General features: G+C 32.4%; 2 protein-coding genes across 2 annotated transcripts; both read right to left on the reverse strand.

The window, feature by feature from the left end:
• Window positions 1-299: 299 nt before the first annotated feature.
• On the reverse strand, window positions 300-10,527 carry LOC114087889 (olfactory receptor 4K15-like). The gene is made up of 2 exons (XM_071607406.1): window positions 10,503-10,527; window positions 300-1,273 (listed from the first exon to the last, which is right to left on the reverse strand). The coding sequence occupies exons 1-2, from the start codon at window positions 10,525-10,527 to the stop codon at window positions 300-302; spliced, it is 999 nt and encodes a 332-aa protein (XP_071463507.1).
• A 1,978-nt stretch (window positions 10,528-12,505) lies between these two features.
• On the reverse strand, window positions 12,506-13,441 carry LOC114088171 (olfactory receptor 4K1). Its single transcript, XM_027929753.2, has one exon. It carries the CDS (start codon window positions 13,439-13,441, stop codon window positions 12,506-12,508), a length of 936 nt encoding a protein of 311 aa, XP_027785554.1.
• Window positions 13,442-14,135: the final 694 nt, after the last annotated feature.

Below are 14,135 nucleotides of genomic sequence, written 5' to 3' on the forward strand. Positions count from 1 at the left end.
CTGGTCCATATCAGTGTATTTATGTACTGATTAGGTTAAGGCTCTCAAAACCCAATCATTTCACCTGTAAACTTCCTTGTATTGTTTCACACCTGAGCTTTTGGGGGATACCTCATACCTAACCCATAACATAGAATATAGGAACTAGTAGCATAATGTGAGATTCTGCACTGCCCTTACCAACTTTTAGACACTTGATTCAGGCTCCAAAACAATTAAAGTCTACTTGTTATAGAAACAATAGTAACAATCATATGTACTGAGTATAAAACCAAGAAGTAGGGATTTGTGATCCTTTCTCACAGTTGTCTAGAAAACCCACTTGGAACCAATATTCGGCTCCTTAGCTTCTTCATGGCTTCCTTAACATCTTTATTCCTCAGAGTGTAAATCATGGGATTAAGGAAAGGAGTGAAGACAGTAAAAAAGACAGAGATAAATTTATCAATTGGAAAGCTTTCAAAGGGCCAGATATAGATAAAGATTAATGGACCAAAGAACAGAACCACAACAGTAATGTGGGCTGACAGGGTGGAAAGTGCCTTGGACATCCCACCAGAGGCTTGGTGATGAACAGTAGCAAGAATGACAGTGTAAGAAATGAGTAAAAGGAGGAAACAGATAAGTGAGAGCAGACCACTGTTGGTGAGTACGAGGATCTCCAAAACATAGGTGTCTAAGCAGGCAAGTTTAATCACTAGGGGAAGGTCGCAGAAAAAATTGTCTACCTTATTGGGTCCACAGAAGGGAAGATCAACTGTGAATGCCAGGTGACTGGCTGAGTGCAGGATGCCAATGGCCCAAGAGACTCCCACCAGAACAGTGCAGACCCTTCGGCTCATGATGGCCAGGTAGTGCAGAGGTCTGCATATAGCAATATATCTATCATAAGCCATGGCAACAAGAAGCACCATTTCACTGCCCCCAAAAACATGCAAGAAAAATATTTGTGACATGCATCCCTGGAAAGTGATGGTCTTACGTTCACTGAGGAAGTCTGCAATCATCTTGGGAGTAGCAAATGTAGCCTGACACACATCAATGAAGGAGAGATTGCTGAGAAGAAAGTACATTGGAGAATGTAAGCGAGAGTCTGTAATTACTGTGAGGATGATAAGGATGTTTCCCAACACTGCAGCCCCATAAAACACAGAGAAGACTATAAAAAGGACAAGTTGGAGTTCCTGAGAGCTGGACAGGCCCAACAAAATGAATTCAGTAACCACTGACTTATTGCTCCATCCATTAACTGAGTCTGGGTTGTTGGAGTTATCTAGAAGAAAAGAAAACAATAATTAATAAGGATAAGCCTCTTGCTACTTATCAAGAGAAATAGAAGATTTGATTCTAATAAATATAAAAATAATATTGTGAGGCTAAAAGACACTGTGTATTCACATTATTGTCAGAAATTGATATTTTATATGAATTATTCTTTATTTTTTTCATTATGGATTGGAATGATAGACAGATAGGTAGCCAGAATTATCTAACAAATAAGTCTATAGGGAAGTAGGGAAGTTGAGATATACCAGGATTTGCAAATGTATTCTAATTATGTTTTTGTAAAAATATACAAAATTCTCAACACCACTTTGAAAGTCACACTTACTTTACTTACACATTCAGATTTTGAATAGTTGAAAATAAGTCTAGTGCCTTCTATAAAGTCTTGGAGAAAGAGAAAATCTAGGCTAAGTATAAGGAGATGGAAGTCATCCCAGTTACTTCAGTAAATGTTATCCGAGAAAAGAATCGAATGTAGCCATGTATTTGAGCATCTGCAGTAATAAGATCAGGAAGAAATTTTAATTTTTAACAAGCTAAATTGGTGTGAGAGACAACATTCACCTTTCTGTGTTAAAATATTTTGAAGTTTACAATAGTGAGTTAGACAATTTAGTATACATTATTTTTAATCAAAAATGGTTGCTTTAGTATCACAGTCATATCTTTTTGATTCTCAAAATGATTTACATTTTGTCTAAGTTGAATTTAATATTCTTTAATTGATCAGACATCTGCTCCTCAAAAATAGGACTAAATGCAATTTTAGTGAGCATGACATATTTGCTAATTAAATTTAATTTAAGTTACTTTGCTAATGATTTTATGAGGTAATCTATATATAATGTTATTTCAATAACAAAATTGCTTCCCCAAACTTATTGAATAGTATCACTGATGTAATTAATTTATTCAACAAATAAATATAGATTCTCTCCTCTGAACCATGCACTCTTAAAAACTCTAAGACAAAGCAAGGGCAAAAAATGAAATAGAAAACTATCACATCTTTATATAGCTTATATTTTAATAATAGCACTGGCAGAGAACATTAAAAATAAATAAGTAAAATAGTATTATATCAATTAATGATAAGCACTAAGGAAACAATCAAGGAGAACAAATGAATATGGACTATACCCAGATTGTCAGAAAACACCTCATTAAGATGTCACACTTCAGACCAAGGACAATGTGATATGAGCCTTGAAGAAATCTACTGCAGACAAACAGAGAAGAAAGCATGTTCAATAATTCATCTATGTGAAATTGGCAGTATTTTGGAAGACTATTATAAATGAATTAAGTGGAAATTTAACTTTTAACCTTACTATAAACTGAATGGAAAAATTGAGCTTTTTGAAAAATATTCTCCCTCATAGGTTTAAATATGTTTATAATTTTAAGAAGCTATAAATTTAGTTTTGAAATGAAAAAGCACCCTAAAATCTAGACTGCCAGTTTTTAAGAATGAAATGTAGGTATAAGATTGCTTTCCAAATTTTGTATACCCCCACCCCCACCACACACAAACACATAGATATGTACATATATATGTATGTATCAATATATACAATTTGAAAACAATTTTATATTTTCATATAAATGCATAATGTTATTCTTACCATTTAAAATAAAATTGAAACAATCTGTTATCCAGGAAATGTCTTTTGAAATTAAATTTTATGACTAGATGTCAGAAGTGGGAAAGAGCTACCTGTCAAAGTTTAGAGTCATACTTGAGAGTTAGTTGGTATAGATTATTAGTTCATTCAAATATTGAGACCATGAAAATTATAAAAATCAATTAAGATTTTGGTATTATAGTATCAATTGTACCCTCTAAAATATTTCCCTGTACTGAAGTTTTGTGTATGTAATACCTAATAATAATTGGCAAAATAACATATGTATTAAACCAAAATTTTCTGATATAAAACTATTCTACTTTGTCTACAATTATTATAATTTAATTGACTTCCATTAGTTCTACAAGTGTAGGAAGAATTTCTCTAAAACCACTCCAAATGTATTTTTTTTCATAGTAAGCAATAATTATGTTTGTTATTCACATTTTCATTATCATCCAACATGGAAAGACTTTGAAAATTTCCACAAGATGCCGTTATATATTCAGATGAGAAGATCTGAGTCTGCCAAGCATGGTTGCACACACCTGTAATCTCAGGCACTGGGGAAGTTTAGTTGGGAAGGTCACAATTTCCAAGAAGAGTCTCAGCAACTTCATGAGACCCTGTCTCAAAATAAAATTAAATAAGGACAGAAGTTGTAGCTCAGTGGTGAAGCTCCCCTGGGTTCAATTCACAGTATCCCACTCTCCCAAAAAGGAAGATCTTATTTAGCTTCATTTACTCTTTGTGATCATGTTTGTTCATTCATTCTAATTATTGACATCTGCATACTTAAGCACCAGGTCATCAGTAGGAGATATAACAGAGATATAATGATGATTGAAACAGATGGGATTCATAACCTCATGAAATTCACCACATTTCTCTGCAATTTTATTTTCTTGTTTGTGAAAACATGCATTTGAAAGAACTGTGTAAACTGTACAATGATAAATACTAGTTATGTTCATATAATACTCTAGTTGAAAATTACATAATAAAGTATTATTTTCAAACATGCAAAGCTAATCTGAGTGGGAAAACATCCAATTTGGAGAATATTAATGATCTATGAGATTTTTTAAAAATATTAAAATGTAATATTATGATGAAATTATTTTTCTTTAATAAATCTATAATTTATTGAAACAACAGAAAGCAAATCTGAGAAAAAAGAGAAGTAGATGCTGAAGAGAGGCCTGGTGGGGCTCTTCACAGTTCTCTCTGTATTCACCTGTTGTTACCTCCTGTCATTAGAATTCTTTAAACTGAAAAAGACAAAAAGAAAGTGTAGTAAATTGAAGTCCGAATTATATTCCAAATGGCTATCACCATGAAAGAAAGGAGGACCTCCTTTGATGCTTCATTATCAAATGTACTTCAGATTTCAAGTGCAGAGTTAGTGTCCTGTCTTAGACATCAGAGTAATTTAGGATAATCTTCCTTTGGTCTCTGACTTCAGAAAGTAGTTGCAGGTCTCTATGTAAGCTAGATACAAACTGAATGTGAAACCACCAGCCTTCCATTTAAAGAATTATGACATTCAAATACAATACTTTCTGGACTCAAAAATTAGCTTGGCTAATGAGGAGGTTCAATGAAAAGTATTCAAGTCAAGCGGAAAGAAAGTAATCTAATTGTGTAAGCTTCTCCTTTGCGCCAAATTCTACGTTGTTCAGCTCAGATGGACAAATGCAATGATTGAAAGGTCTTGGTGATAGCGATGTATGTCAGACATGAAAAGAGTCAATGCAAGACATAGAAGAAAGCAAAGACATTTTGGTCATAAATATAACCATATTTATAGGAGGAAATTTTTTTCTTGTTGTTAAATGAAAGTAGATAGAAGCCTTCAGGTATAAGTTAATTGTCTTGCAGTGATACATGAATTATGTGTATTTTTAATGCAAGATAATACAAAGTAATAGAAGCTAGAAAATGTCCTCAATGAGAAAAAGTCAAATTAAAGCATTCTATATTTATTAAATGTTGGAAGAAACGAGCCTCTGCTAATTGGAATTATAACTGCCAGTATTTTGTTAGTCAACTACATTCAAAGCACTGTGCTAAACACTTCATGTATTATCTTATTTATCTTACAATCCTATACAGAAGGTATTATTATCAGCTTAACTTTTCAGTAGAAGAAGCCATATCTTAGCAGCATAGTTAGTGTCACAGGGCACACTGCTAGTCAAAGGGGGTTTGCATAATCAACTAATCATATATTTCACCACTATGTATTGTTAACTAAAAACTTCTTGACTGTGAACTTGTGTCCTAGGAAGTCTACCTGGGCCTGCTATTTTATCCCATTCTATTCTCTACCATCATCTCTATTTTTTCTGAACCATATATCAACACTTTCCCCTTATCTACCTACCTCAATGCATCATTTTGGTTAACATAAACAATAATTAAACATAGTTTGATATTTTGTTTCAGATTTCATAATCTCATATACAAAGTCCAAGTTTACATGCTAAGAACCAAGGTTATTTTGACTCTAGTAATAACTTCAGCCCAGAACCCCTTTTAACTCTCTGAATGGTAACAACTGTATTTTGTCTTTCAATGTGATTACATGCTACATACCAGTTTTTAGATATGCCCCAGGGTAACAATAAGCAGGAAAAGCTTCTGAAACCCATTTTTCTTACATGAGTCACAAACATAAATACCCATAAACAAGTATTTAAATACTATGCCACACACCCCAAAATCTCAGACAACCAATCCCATGGATTACAACAGACAATTAAAGAACTTTCTTTGTGAAGTTAAGTCATCTTGCTATGGGAGTTATTAACATCATTTGGGTTGTTTTTTCCAAAAACAAGAGGATGAGAATTTTGAAACTGTTCACCTATAATTGCAAGAGAAGACATATATCACAAGGGAGAAATGTAGTGGCCCAGAAGTGTACATCCTCTATGTTTACCTCATTTAACAATCTGCCTCCCTCCTTCACTATCAGCCCACATGTCTAGAGACTAAAGGAATCTAATCAGAAGTATAAATATGGCAGTAGACTTTTTAAAAAAAAAACAGAATTTTATTTTCTCTATTCCTTTACTTATTTTTTTTTCTTTCATGGAGGCATATATGCTAATAGTTTTCAAACTCCATACATCACAGTATTCTACCTCTAAAACTCCAATATTTTAATTGTCATTGCTCACTATACAACAGAATCAGAAAGAAAGTTTTGTTTGCCGTAAGGAGGTAGACAACTCAGATATAGGCATAGCCTACCTCTGGAAATTGTGGAAAGATACATTATCAGAGCTGTATAAGGACTTCAGAGCTCTGCAGAGAAGAGTAGTACATGGAAAATACAAAGCTGAGACACAGCGAAAGTGAGTGCTCAGGAAATTGGATGAACCTCATAGAGGAGCAAGGCCTGTCCAGGTTCCAGACCAACTTTCTTCCTGAATCTTCTGTGAAATGTTTCCAGACATCCTAATTCTTCTTTTCCAAACCTAGTCCTCCTTAGTAGGCCCTGTTCCAGACAATGGTTTTCTGTTGACCTAGAGATTTCAGCCAGGAACGTCAATCCTTCCACCCAAACCTGCTGTTAATTGTCTTGCAGTGATATGGGGTTAACAATTACATAAATTATATGTATTTTTGATGCAAGATAATATGAAGTAATAGAAACTAGAAAAGGTCCTCAATGAGAAAAAAATGGAATTAAAGCATTTTAATTCCTGCAAAAATTCCTAATTCATCAAATCCTTTCATTGTATTGTCTAAACCATTGGGATCTTTCTCCTTATATATTTCAAAGGCCTTCTAATCATCTCTAATTATCTCAATCTTCTGCCACTGACTTTCTGTCCAATTGATGCATCTAATAATCTTCAAAATGAAATAAATCAGAACAAGTCCAACAGCTCAATAGTGATGAACACGGCCCCATACTCCAGTCTCCTCCTGAAACTTGCCATTTTCATTGCATTCATTTGCTCTGCTCTCACTGAATTCCAGCTTTTCTTTCCTGGAAACCACTGCTGTGCACTTCGGGGAGTTTATCCTCCTCTTTTCTCTACCTGAGTACTTTTTCCTCTGGCTCCTCACATGCTCCCTTTCTGATTTTTCAGGAACGTGATGAGATGTTCATTACACACAGAGGGTTTTGGTGTTTATTTTTTTAATGGTTTCCATTGTGACATTTACATGCATACATACAAAGTACTTTGATTATTTACTCCCTTCCTATTATCCTCTCTTACCTTCCCTCTCCCAGACTCTTAGCCCCCTTATTCTTTCTTAATAGTCCCCTTCTACTTTTTTACTGTCTTTTTCCCGCTTGATTTCACATGTGAGAGAAAACGTGATATTGCCTTTTTCACTTTATATCATGTTCTCCAGTTCCATCCATTTCCCAGCAGGAGACATGATTTAATTCTTCTTCATGGCTGAATAATACTCAATTGTAAATATATGCCAGATTTTCTTTATTCATTCATCTATTGATGGGGACCTGCCTGATTTCATATCTTAGTTATTGTGAACAGTGCCTCAATCAGCATGGGTGTGCAGGTATCACTTTTGTATGCTGATTTCATTTCCTTTGGATAGATGCCAGCAGTGAAATAACTGCATTATATGGCATCTCTATATTAGTTTTTGGAAGAACCTCTATATTTTTCTCTATAGAGTACTAATTTACATTCCCACCAAAAGTGAATAAGAATTCTTTTTTTTCCACATGATCACCAACATTTATTATTTTTATGTTTATAATAACCATTGTAACTAGAATACTGTGTCATCTCTGTGGTTCTGACTTGCATTTCCTTGATGGCACATATTTTCTTTCAAGTTTGAAGTAATTGGTATCACATTTAAGAAACCATTGCCTATACAAAGTCTGTGAAAACATTCTCCAATATCTTCCAAGAGCTTTATTTTTTCCAACTTACATAAAGTAAATATTATTTTAAATTAATTTAATGAATTGCATGCAGTTAGAACCAAATTGTTAATTTAATGTAGAAATGCAGTTGATCACACACCATAATTTTATCCCTTCTTTGCAAAAATCTGGTGACTCTGTGTGCTTTTTGTTGCCAGAATCTCTAGTAAGTTCCATTAGCATATTTCTATTTTCTTAACCAATACCAAAAAATCTTAATATTTAATCTTAACATTAGAAATCTTGAAAAAATGATAATATATATTTTCCTTCAAGATTTCCTTGGATAGTCTGTCTTTTTGCATTTTTATGTAGGTGTTAACAACAATTTGCTTAAGGTAGTATGAGGATTTTGATTGAGATTGCATTGTCTATTGATCAATTTAGGAAAAAATAGTCATTATTAAGTAACATTGTTAAATGCACTAATTTTAATAGTTTACAATATTATATATATATATATATATATATATATATATATATATATATATACACACACACACATTGTACTTTCTAATATTATCTAGTTTTATATATTCTATTTCTATTTTTGCCTCACGAAATCCCCTAGAATCTTCAGCACACTGAATAGGAATGGAGGTAACAGTGTATCCTTGTCTCATTCTCAATCACGGGACATATTTTCATAGTAATATTAATGAAGGCTATTTGTAGATATTTTATATCAGCCTTCAAATAAGGCTAGTCTTTATCTGAAAAGGTTCTCCTTTTCCTCTGCCAACAAGTAGAGCAGCCAAAAGCTACAATCCAACTTGCTATATATAAGTTAATTTTCCTTTTGGCAAGAGTACATGTACCCTGGTTTTCTCCCCTCGTGTAGAGTACAGGCTTCCATATCTTTTTAAGAAGAGTTTATGTATTCACATGGCCTCTCACACTGGCAAATCCCGAAAAATAATTCTGTCCCTGAAGTCTCATGAGTTCTAAATGTTAACTCTGTATTTCCAAGAAACCATCAAATCTCCTTAGTTTGGTGCCTGAGAAAATTTGCCATGCAGAGCCCAGATCTGCCATGGAAACAATCAACAAATGCCCCAAAGAGAAAAGCACAGGCTGCCAGCTCACCACGCCAAGGTCCTTAACTATGGGGAAACAAAACCCATGCTTTCCCTCTTGCTTCCATAATAATCCCATGTCTTTCAATAGGTGCTTATGACATCTTGTTTGTCTTTTTTTTTTTCCAGAACCATAGGCCTATCATAAGCCTTATTATTCTAAATGGAAGAATAAATATCATTTTGATACTAAACCTGTATCTTCATGAATCTATAATTATTTTTAAGGTCAATAAGTATCTTTGTTTACAATTTCCTCATCAACATTTATTCATTTTGTCATATTATCCATAGTGTGTTATTTCCAATTAGGAATAAAGAATTTATGATAAATTTATTTGGATCCAGTTTTTTTCTGAAGTATTACAAGATTAATGCATAAAATTTATTTTTACATCCTTTTATTTATATGCTATCAAGATATATATATTTAAAATGGATTACTAGTTGACAATATATAGCTGAGCAATGCTCTTTTAGCCAGTCAATTAATCTCTGTTTTAACTGGTGTATTTACCATTGCCACTTAATAGGATATTCAGTCTATCTGGGATATTCAGTCTATCTACCTTCTTGATCTTCATGTTTTATTTGTCTCATTTGTTTTTTGTTTCTCCTGTGGACTGAGTCTTTGTTAAATAAGTATTTAAATTCTAATCTTGAGTTTTTAGTTATCTTTGGTTTTTATTTGCTCGTATGTTTAGTAGTTGTCCTATGGTTTGCAAAGTACAACTTTAACTTTTAATACTCTACACATAATAGTATAAATAATCATTTTTATATTTGTATTATATATTAATATGTTATACATAATAATCATTATATTATTAAAAAATACAAAATGGTGTAGTCTATAATATATGAAATAATAATCTATAAAATCATAATCTGTATTATGTCATTAATATGATTATTGATTATATATTATATATTATGCCATTATTACTAGCAGATTACATTTATATCATATAATATGATTACTAAATAATCATATATATATTATTAAAATATTACATTAATAATATATAATAGTATATATTAATAAATGGTAATATATATTGGGTACATATATACGTATTATGTAATAGTATGTTATATTTTAAAACCATTGTAATACATAATATACAATGATTAGTACATTATTACATATTTCATTATGACATTATATTATTGAACATACAATATTATTTTATGTAATATTTTATATTCTGTCATATAATATGGTGAGGTCCTTATAATGATACATTTTTTTCTCCTCCCTTTTTTCTATATTTTAAATATATTTTATTTATAAATGCATATGAACTTCATATTATGAAGCGTGCAAGGAATACAGATTTTATTTAAAAAATGAAGAGTACAAAAGTAGCAGGTAAACAATGTATGTGTCCCCAGATCCAGAAGGCACAAGAATAAAGAGCACTGATGTCAAGAACAGGAGAAGATAGAGGTCCCAGCTCATGGAGAGAGAATTTGCCCTTCATTGGTCTTTTTACGCTACCTGGATATCTTCCTACATTGGTGAGGACAGATCTTCTTCATTCTGTCTACTGACTCACAGGTAATCTCTTCTGGAGACACCCTCACAGGCACAAATGTAATGTTTAGCCATCTCGATGGGCAACTTTCAACCCAGTCAAGGTGACACATAAAATCATAAGACTATAACAGGACTATTTTTTACCTCAGAACTCCAGAAAAAAACAACTCTGCTAACACCGTGCAATTATACTTCCAGCCTCCAGAATTATAGGATAATAAGTTTCTGTTGTTTTAAGCCACCCATTTTGTGGAAGTTTGTTATGGCAGTCCTAGAAACCAATGTACTGCACAAATATTGAAATCCAAATTGATGCTAATAAATGAACACTGCAAAATTCTAACTTTAAAGCTATACATTTTAATACAATGGAAGGGAAAACAGTCAGAGGGAGTGTGTACATGCATCATGAGTGTAGTTCAGTTGATAGCAGAAATGGCAAAATCCTTTCTGCACAGAATTGATTACCCGTTTAGACGTCTACAGAACTACTTGTTCAAAAGTAAGAGTACTACAACTATTTGTGTAGTGTTTTCTACTCTGTTAGTGTTATTTCAATTACGTCTTCTTGCCTCTTGTAGTTCCTATGAAATAGTTATTAACTACTTAATCTTTTATATGACTGCAAAGAATCAAGCAGTGAAATAAATTTGTATAGTCAATGCCTTTCATGAGCAGGAAATAGGGGAAAAAAACACTACCATCAATTTTATGACTGCTTTCATGTTTATTGTATATGCAAGAATATTTTCAGCACCGTACAAAATATACAACAGAAAGTCCAGTTTAAAAGATCATTACCATATTTGGCATTGTATAAATGAAGTTGTCCAAAATTCCAAAGTTATAGTTTGATGGTTCAACAAGCCTTTGTCGCTATACTAAAATTCTGCTTGCAATGACGTTTAGCATAAAGAGTTAATACCTATGCACATAACCACTTAGAATATAAATAAAATATTGAGTTTGGAGTTATCACAATTGCAGGCTTTCTGTGTTTTGATAAACAGTTCCATTTTCCATTGTTAAAATGCACTTAATATGATCCAAATTCTTTTTTTAATGAAAATTTCAATGGAAGAATAAATAGGAAATTTGTTAGCTAAGAAATCAAACAATACTTGATAGATGCTTTTCATCTTTATTATTAGATGCACATCAATTTTATTTTCCTTCTATTTTTATAGAAATATGTAAGAATAGATTTGGTTCTGTATTGCAAATAATCAGTGTTACTTTGTGCATTTGTATGTTTTAGATACAAATGGAATTAAATTTTTATTTGAATTTATATATTTAACATTTGCCATATTTGTAAATAACTTCAAATGTTTACAACATTCTGTGAATAATATAGAATTCCTTATAACCAATTTATCCTATTATAAAAACAAGTAGACAATTTATCCTATTATAAAAACAAGAGACACACATGTTGGTAATGGCAACAACTACCTAGAAAATGTTTTATAATAAGTAGAAACATAAAAAATAATGTACAAGAAAACAAAAATTTTATGGTAATAAAGCAGTAAAGATATTATAAGTAACCAAATATGTAAGTAGGTTATAAATAACCAAAATAGTCAATGTACAAGAAAAGTGAGCTTCTTATTGTAAAATAGGGCATTTTTTTCTACCATAAAAATATATGTGATAATGTTATAAATACACTGAAAAAAGATGTCAGGAATCCAATTATTTTTGATTCTGAGGTATAAAAATATTTGTTTAATTGAAAAAAAGTCACTAGTTTAGTAACATAAATACTTAATACATATTAGAATATCAAAATTCCTTACAAAATATTTTTAAAATGTTAGCAAATATTTTCAAGACAATTTATACTTGAGAATTATACACAATGAATAAAATAGCTAAAATGATATTTAAATAGAACCAGAAACTGGTTTTAAGTAGTCCTTGCATTTAAGACAAAAGGTCATTTCTATAACTCAATAACTCATAACACTAACAAAGACAGTTGATATGGTGCTGGGATCCACAGGAAACTCATTCTAATTCAAGATCAGACTCCCTCTTGGAAATCTTAGTTCTTCCAGGAGTTTACATGACGGTTTCTCAACTTCCGCATGGCTGATTTAACATCTTCATTCCTCAGAGAGTAGATGATGGGATTCAACAAGGGTGTACAAACAGTGTAGAAGACAGAAAGGTACTTATCCACTGAAAGTCTGCTAAAAGGCCATATGTAGAAATAAATACAAGGTCCAAAGAAAAGAATTACCACTGTGATGTGGGCAGTTAATGTAGAAAGGGCCTTAGATGACCCTCTGGAGGACTGATGCCGGACAGTGATCAAAATGACAGTGTAGGAGATAATTAAAGCCAGAAAACAGCTCAAAGATATCAGGCCACTGTTAGTCAGGGTCATAACTTCCATTCCATATGTATCCATGCAAGCCAGCTTGATCACCAGAGGAAGGTCACAAAAGAAGCTGTCTACCTCATTGGGACCACAGAATGGCAGGTCCACTGTAAAAACTAAATGGCTCACAGAATGAAGAATACCCACTGCCCAGGAAACAGACACAAAAATTATACATAGCCTCTGGTTCATAATTGTATTATAGTGCAGGGGCTTACAAATGGCTACAAATCTGTCATATGCCATAGCTACAAGCAACATCATCTCACTCCCAACAAAACTATGAAGAAGGAATATCTGGGCCATGCACCCCTCAAAGGAGATAGTCTTGCGCTCAAGGAAAAAGTCCACAAGCATCTTGGGGGTGGCAAAGTTTGATTGGCAGATATCAATGAAAGAAAGGTTACTGAGCAGAAAGTACATAGGAGAGTTCAAGTTGGAGTCATAGAAAATGACAATAATAATCATGACATTGCCTAATACTGATGTCACATAGACTGTAGAGAAGATGGCAAAAAAGAAAAGCTGAAGTTCCCAAGAATTAGAAAGTCCCAGAAGCACAAACTCAGACACTATTGATTCATTAGTGTGAGCCATGTATCCAGTCTATAGATACCTAAAGAAAAGGAAATTAGGAAGATATCATTCTGATTGACATAATATACCTAGTCCCTACACAAAATAAATGTTAAACTTTAAAATTAATTTAATTTAATGAAATACATACAAAAGTATCAATGTACAAATATTTAACACTCATGATTGATATGGAAAGTTGGAGGAGTGTGAAAAAGAAAAAGAAGATATACATTTTACAAAATGAAATATCAAATCAGAATCTAAATGTGAGTAATACTCTAATACCATAGATATTAGTAAGATGAATGATATCTAAATGATAGGAAAAGTTTTAGCTCAAATAAAAATTATTAGAAATTTTGAAAGTTTGAATGTTTGAAATTTGCTAGTCAAAAATGAAGGGAAAGCATTTCAGACAGAAGAATAATATGAATGAAGATTATAAGTGTGAAATACTTATATGGAAGACAACCCATCAGCTGAATGGTCTGGCTATAGGAGAGGACATGCCATGAAGTAAAAAAAAATTAAATTGTGGCTCCATTTAACATTCAATGCAAAGCCAAATGGACTAGATTAAGGTTCCTAAAATTGAGAAAAATACAGTGCTTGACAACACTGTTTCACTGTTTAAAGGAATTTAATAGAGATAAGTGCCATATTATGGGAAAAAAAAGAGTCAATGGTGATGTTCAGCAAGTTTTTCTCAAGG

Source organism: Marmota flaviventris, chromosome 2 (genome assembly GCF_047511675.1).
Source record: "Marmota flaviventris isolate mMarFla1 chromosome 2, mMarFla1.hap1, whole genome shotgun sequence".
Classification (NCBI taxonomy): Eukaryota; Metazoa; Chordata; class Mammalia; order Rodentia; family Sciuridae; genus Marmota; species Marmota flaviventris.

Bases quoted from the DNA above. Each gene is read 5' to 3' on its own strand.
- LOC114088171 (XM_027929753.2), bottom strand. From the start codon at position 13,441: ATGGCTCACACTAATGAATCAATAGTGTCTGAGTTTGTGCTTCTGGGA.
- LOC114087889 (XM_071607406.1), bottom strand. From the start codon at position 10,527: ATGGCTAAACATTACATTTGTGCCT. The intron at 1,274-10,502 runs GTGAGGGTGTCT...CTTTTCTTCTAG, and splicing joins TAAACATTACATTTGTGCCT to ATAACTCCAACAACCCAGAC.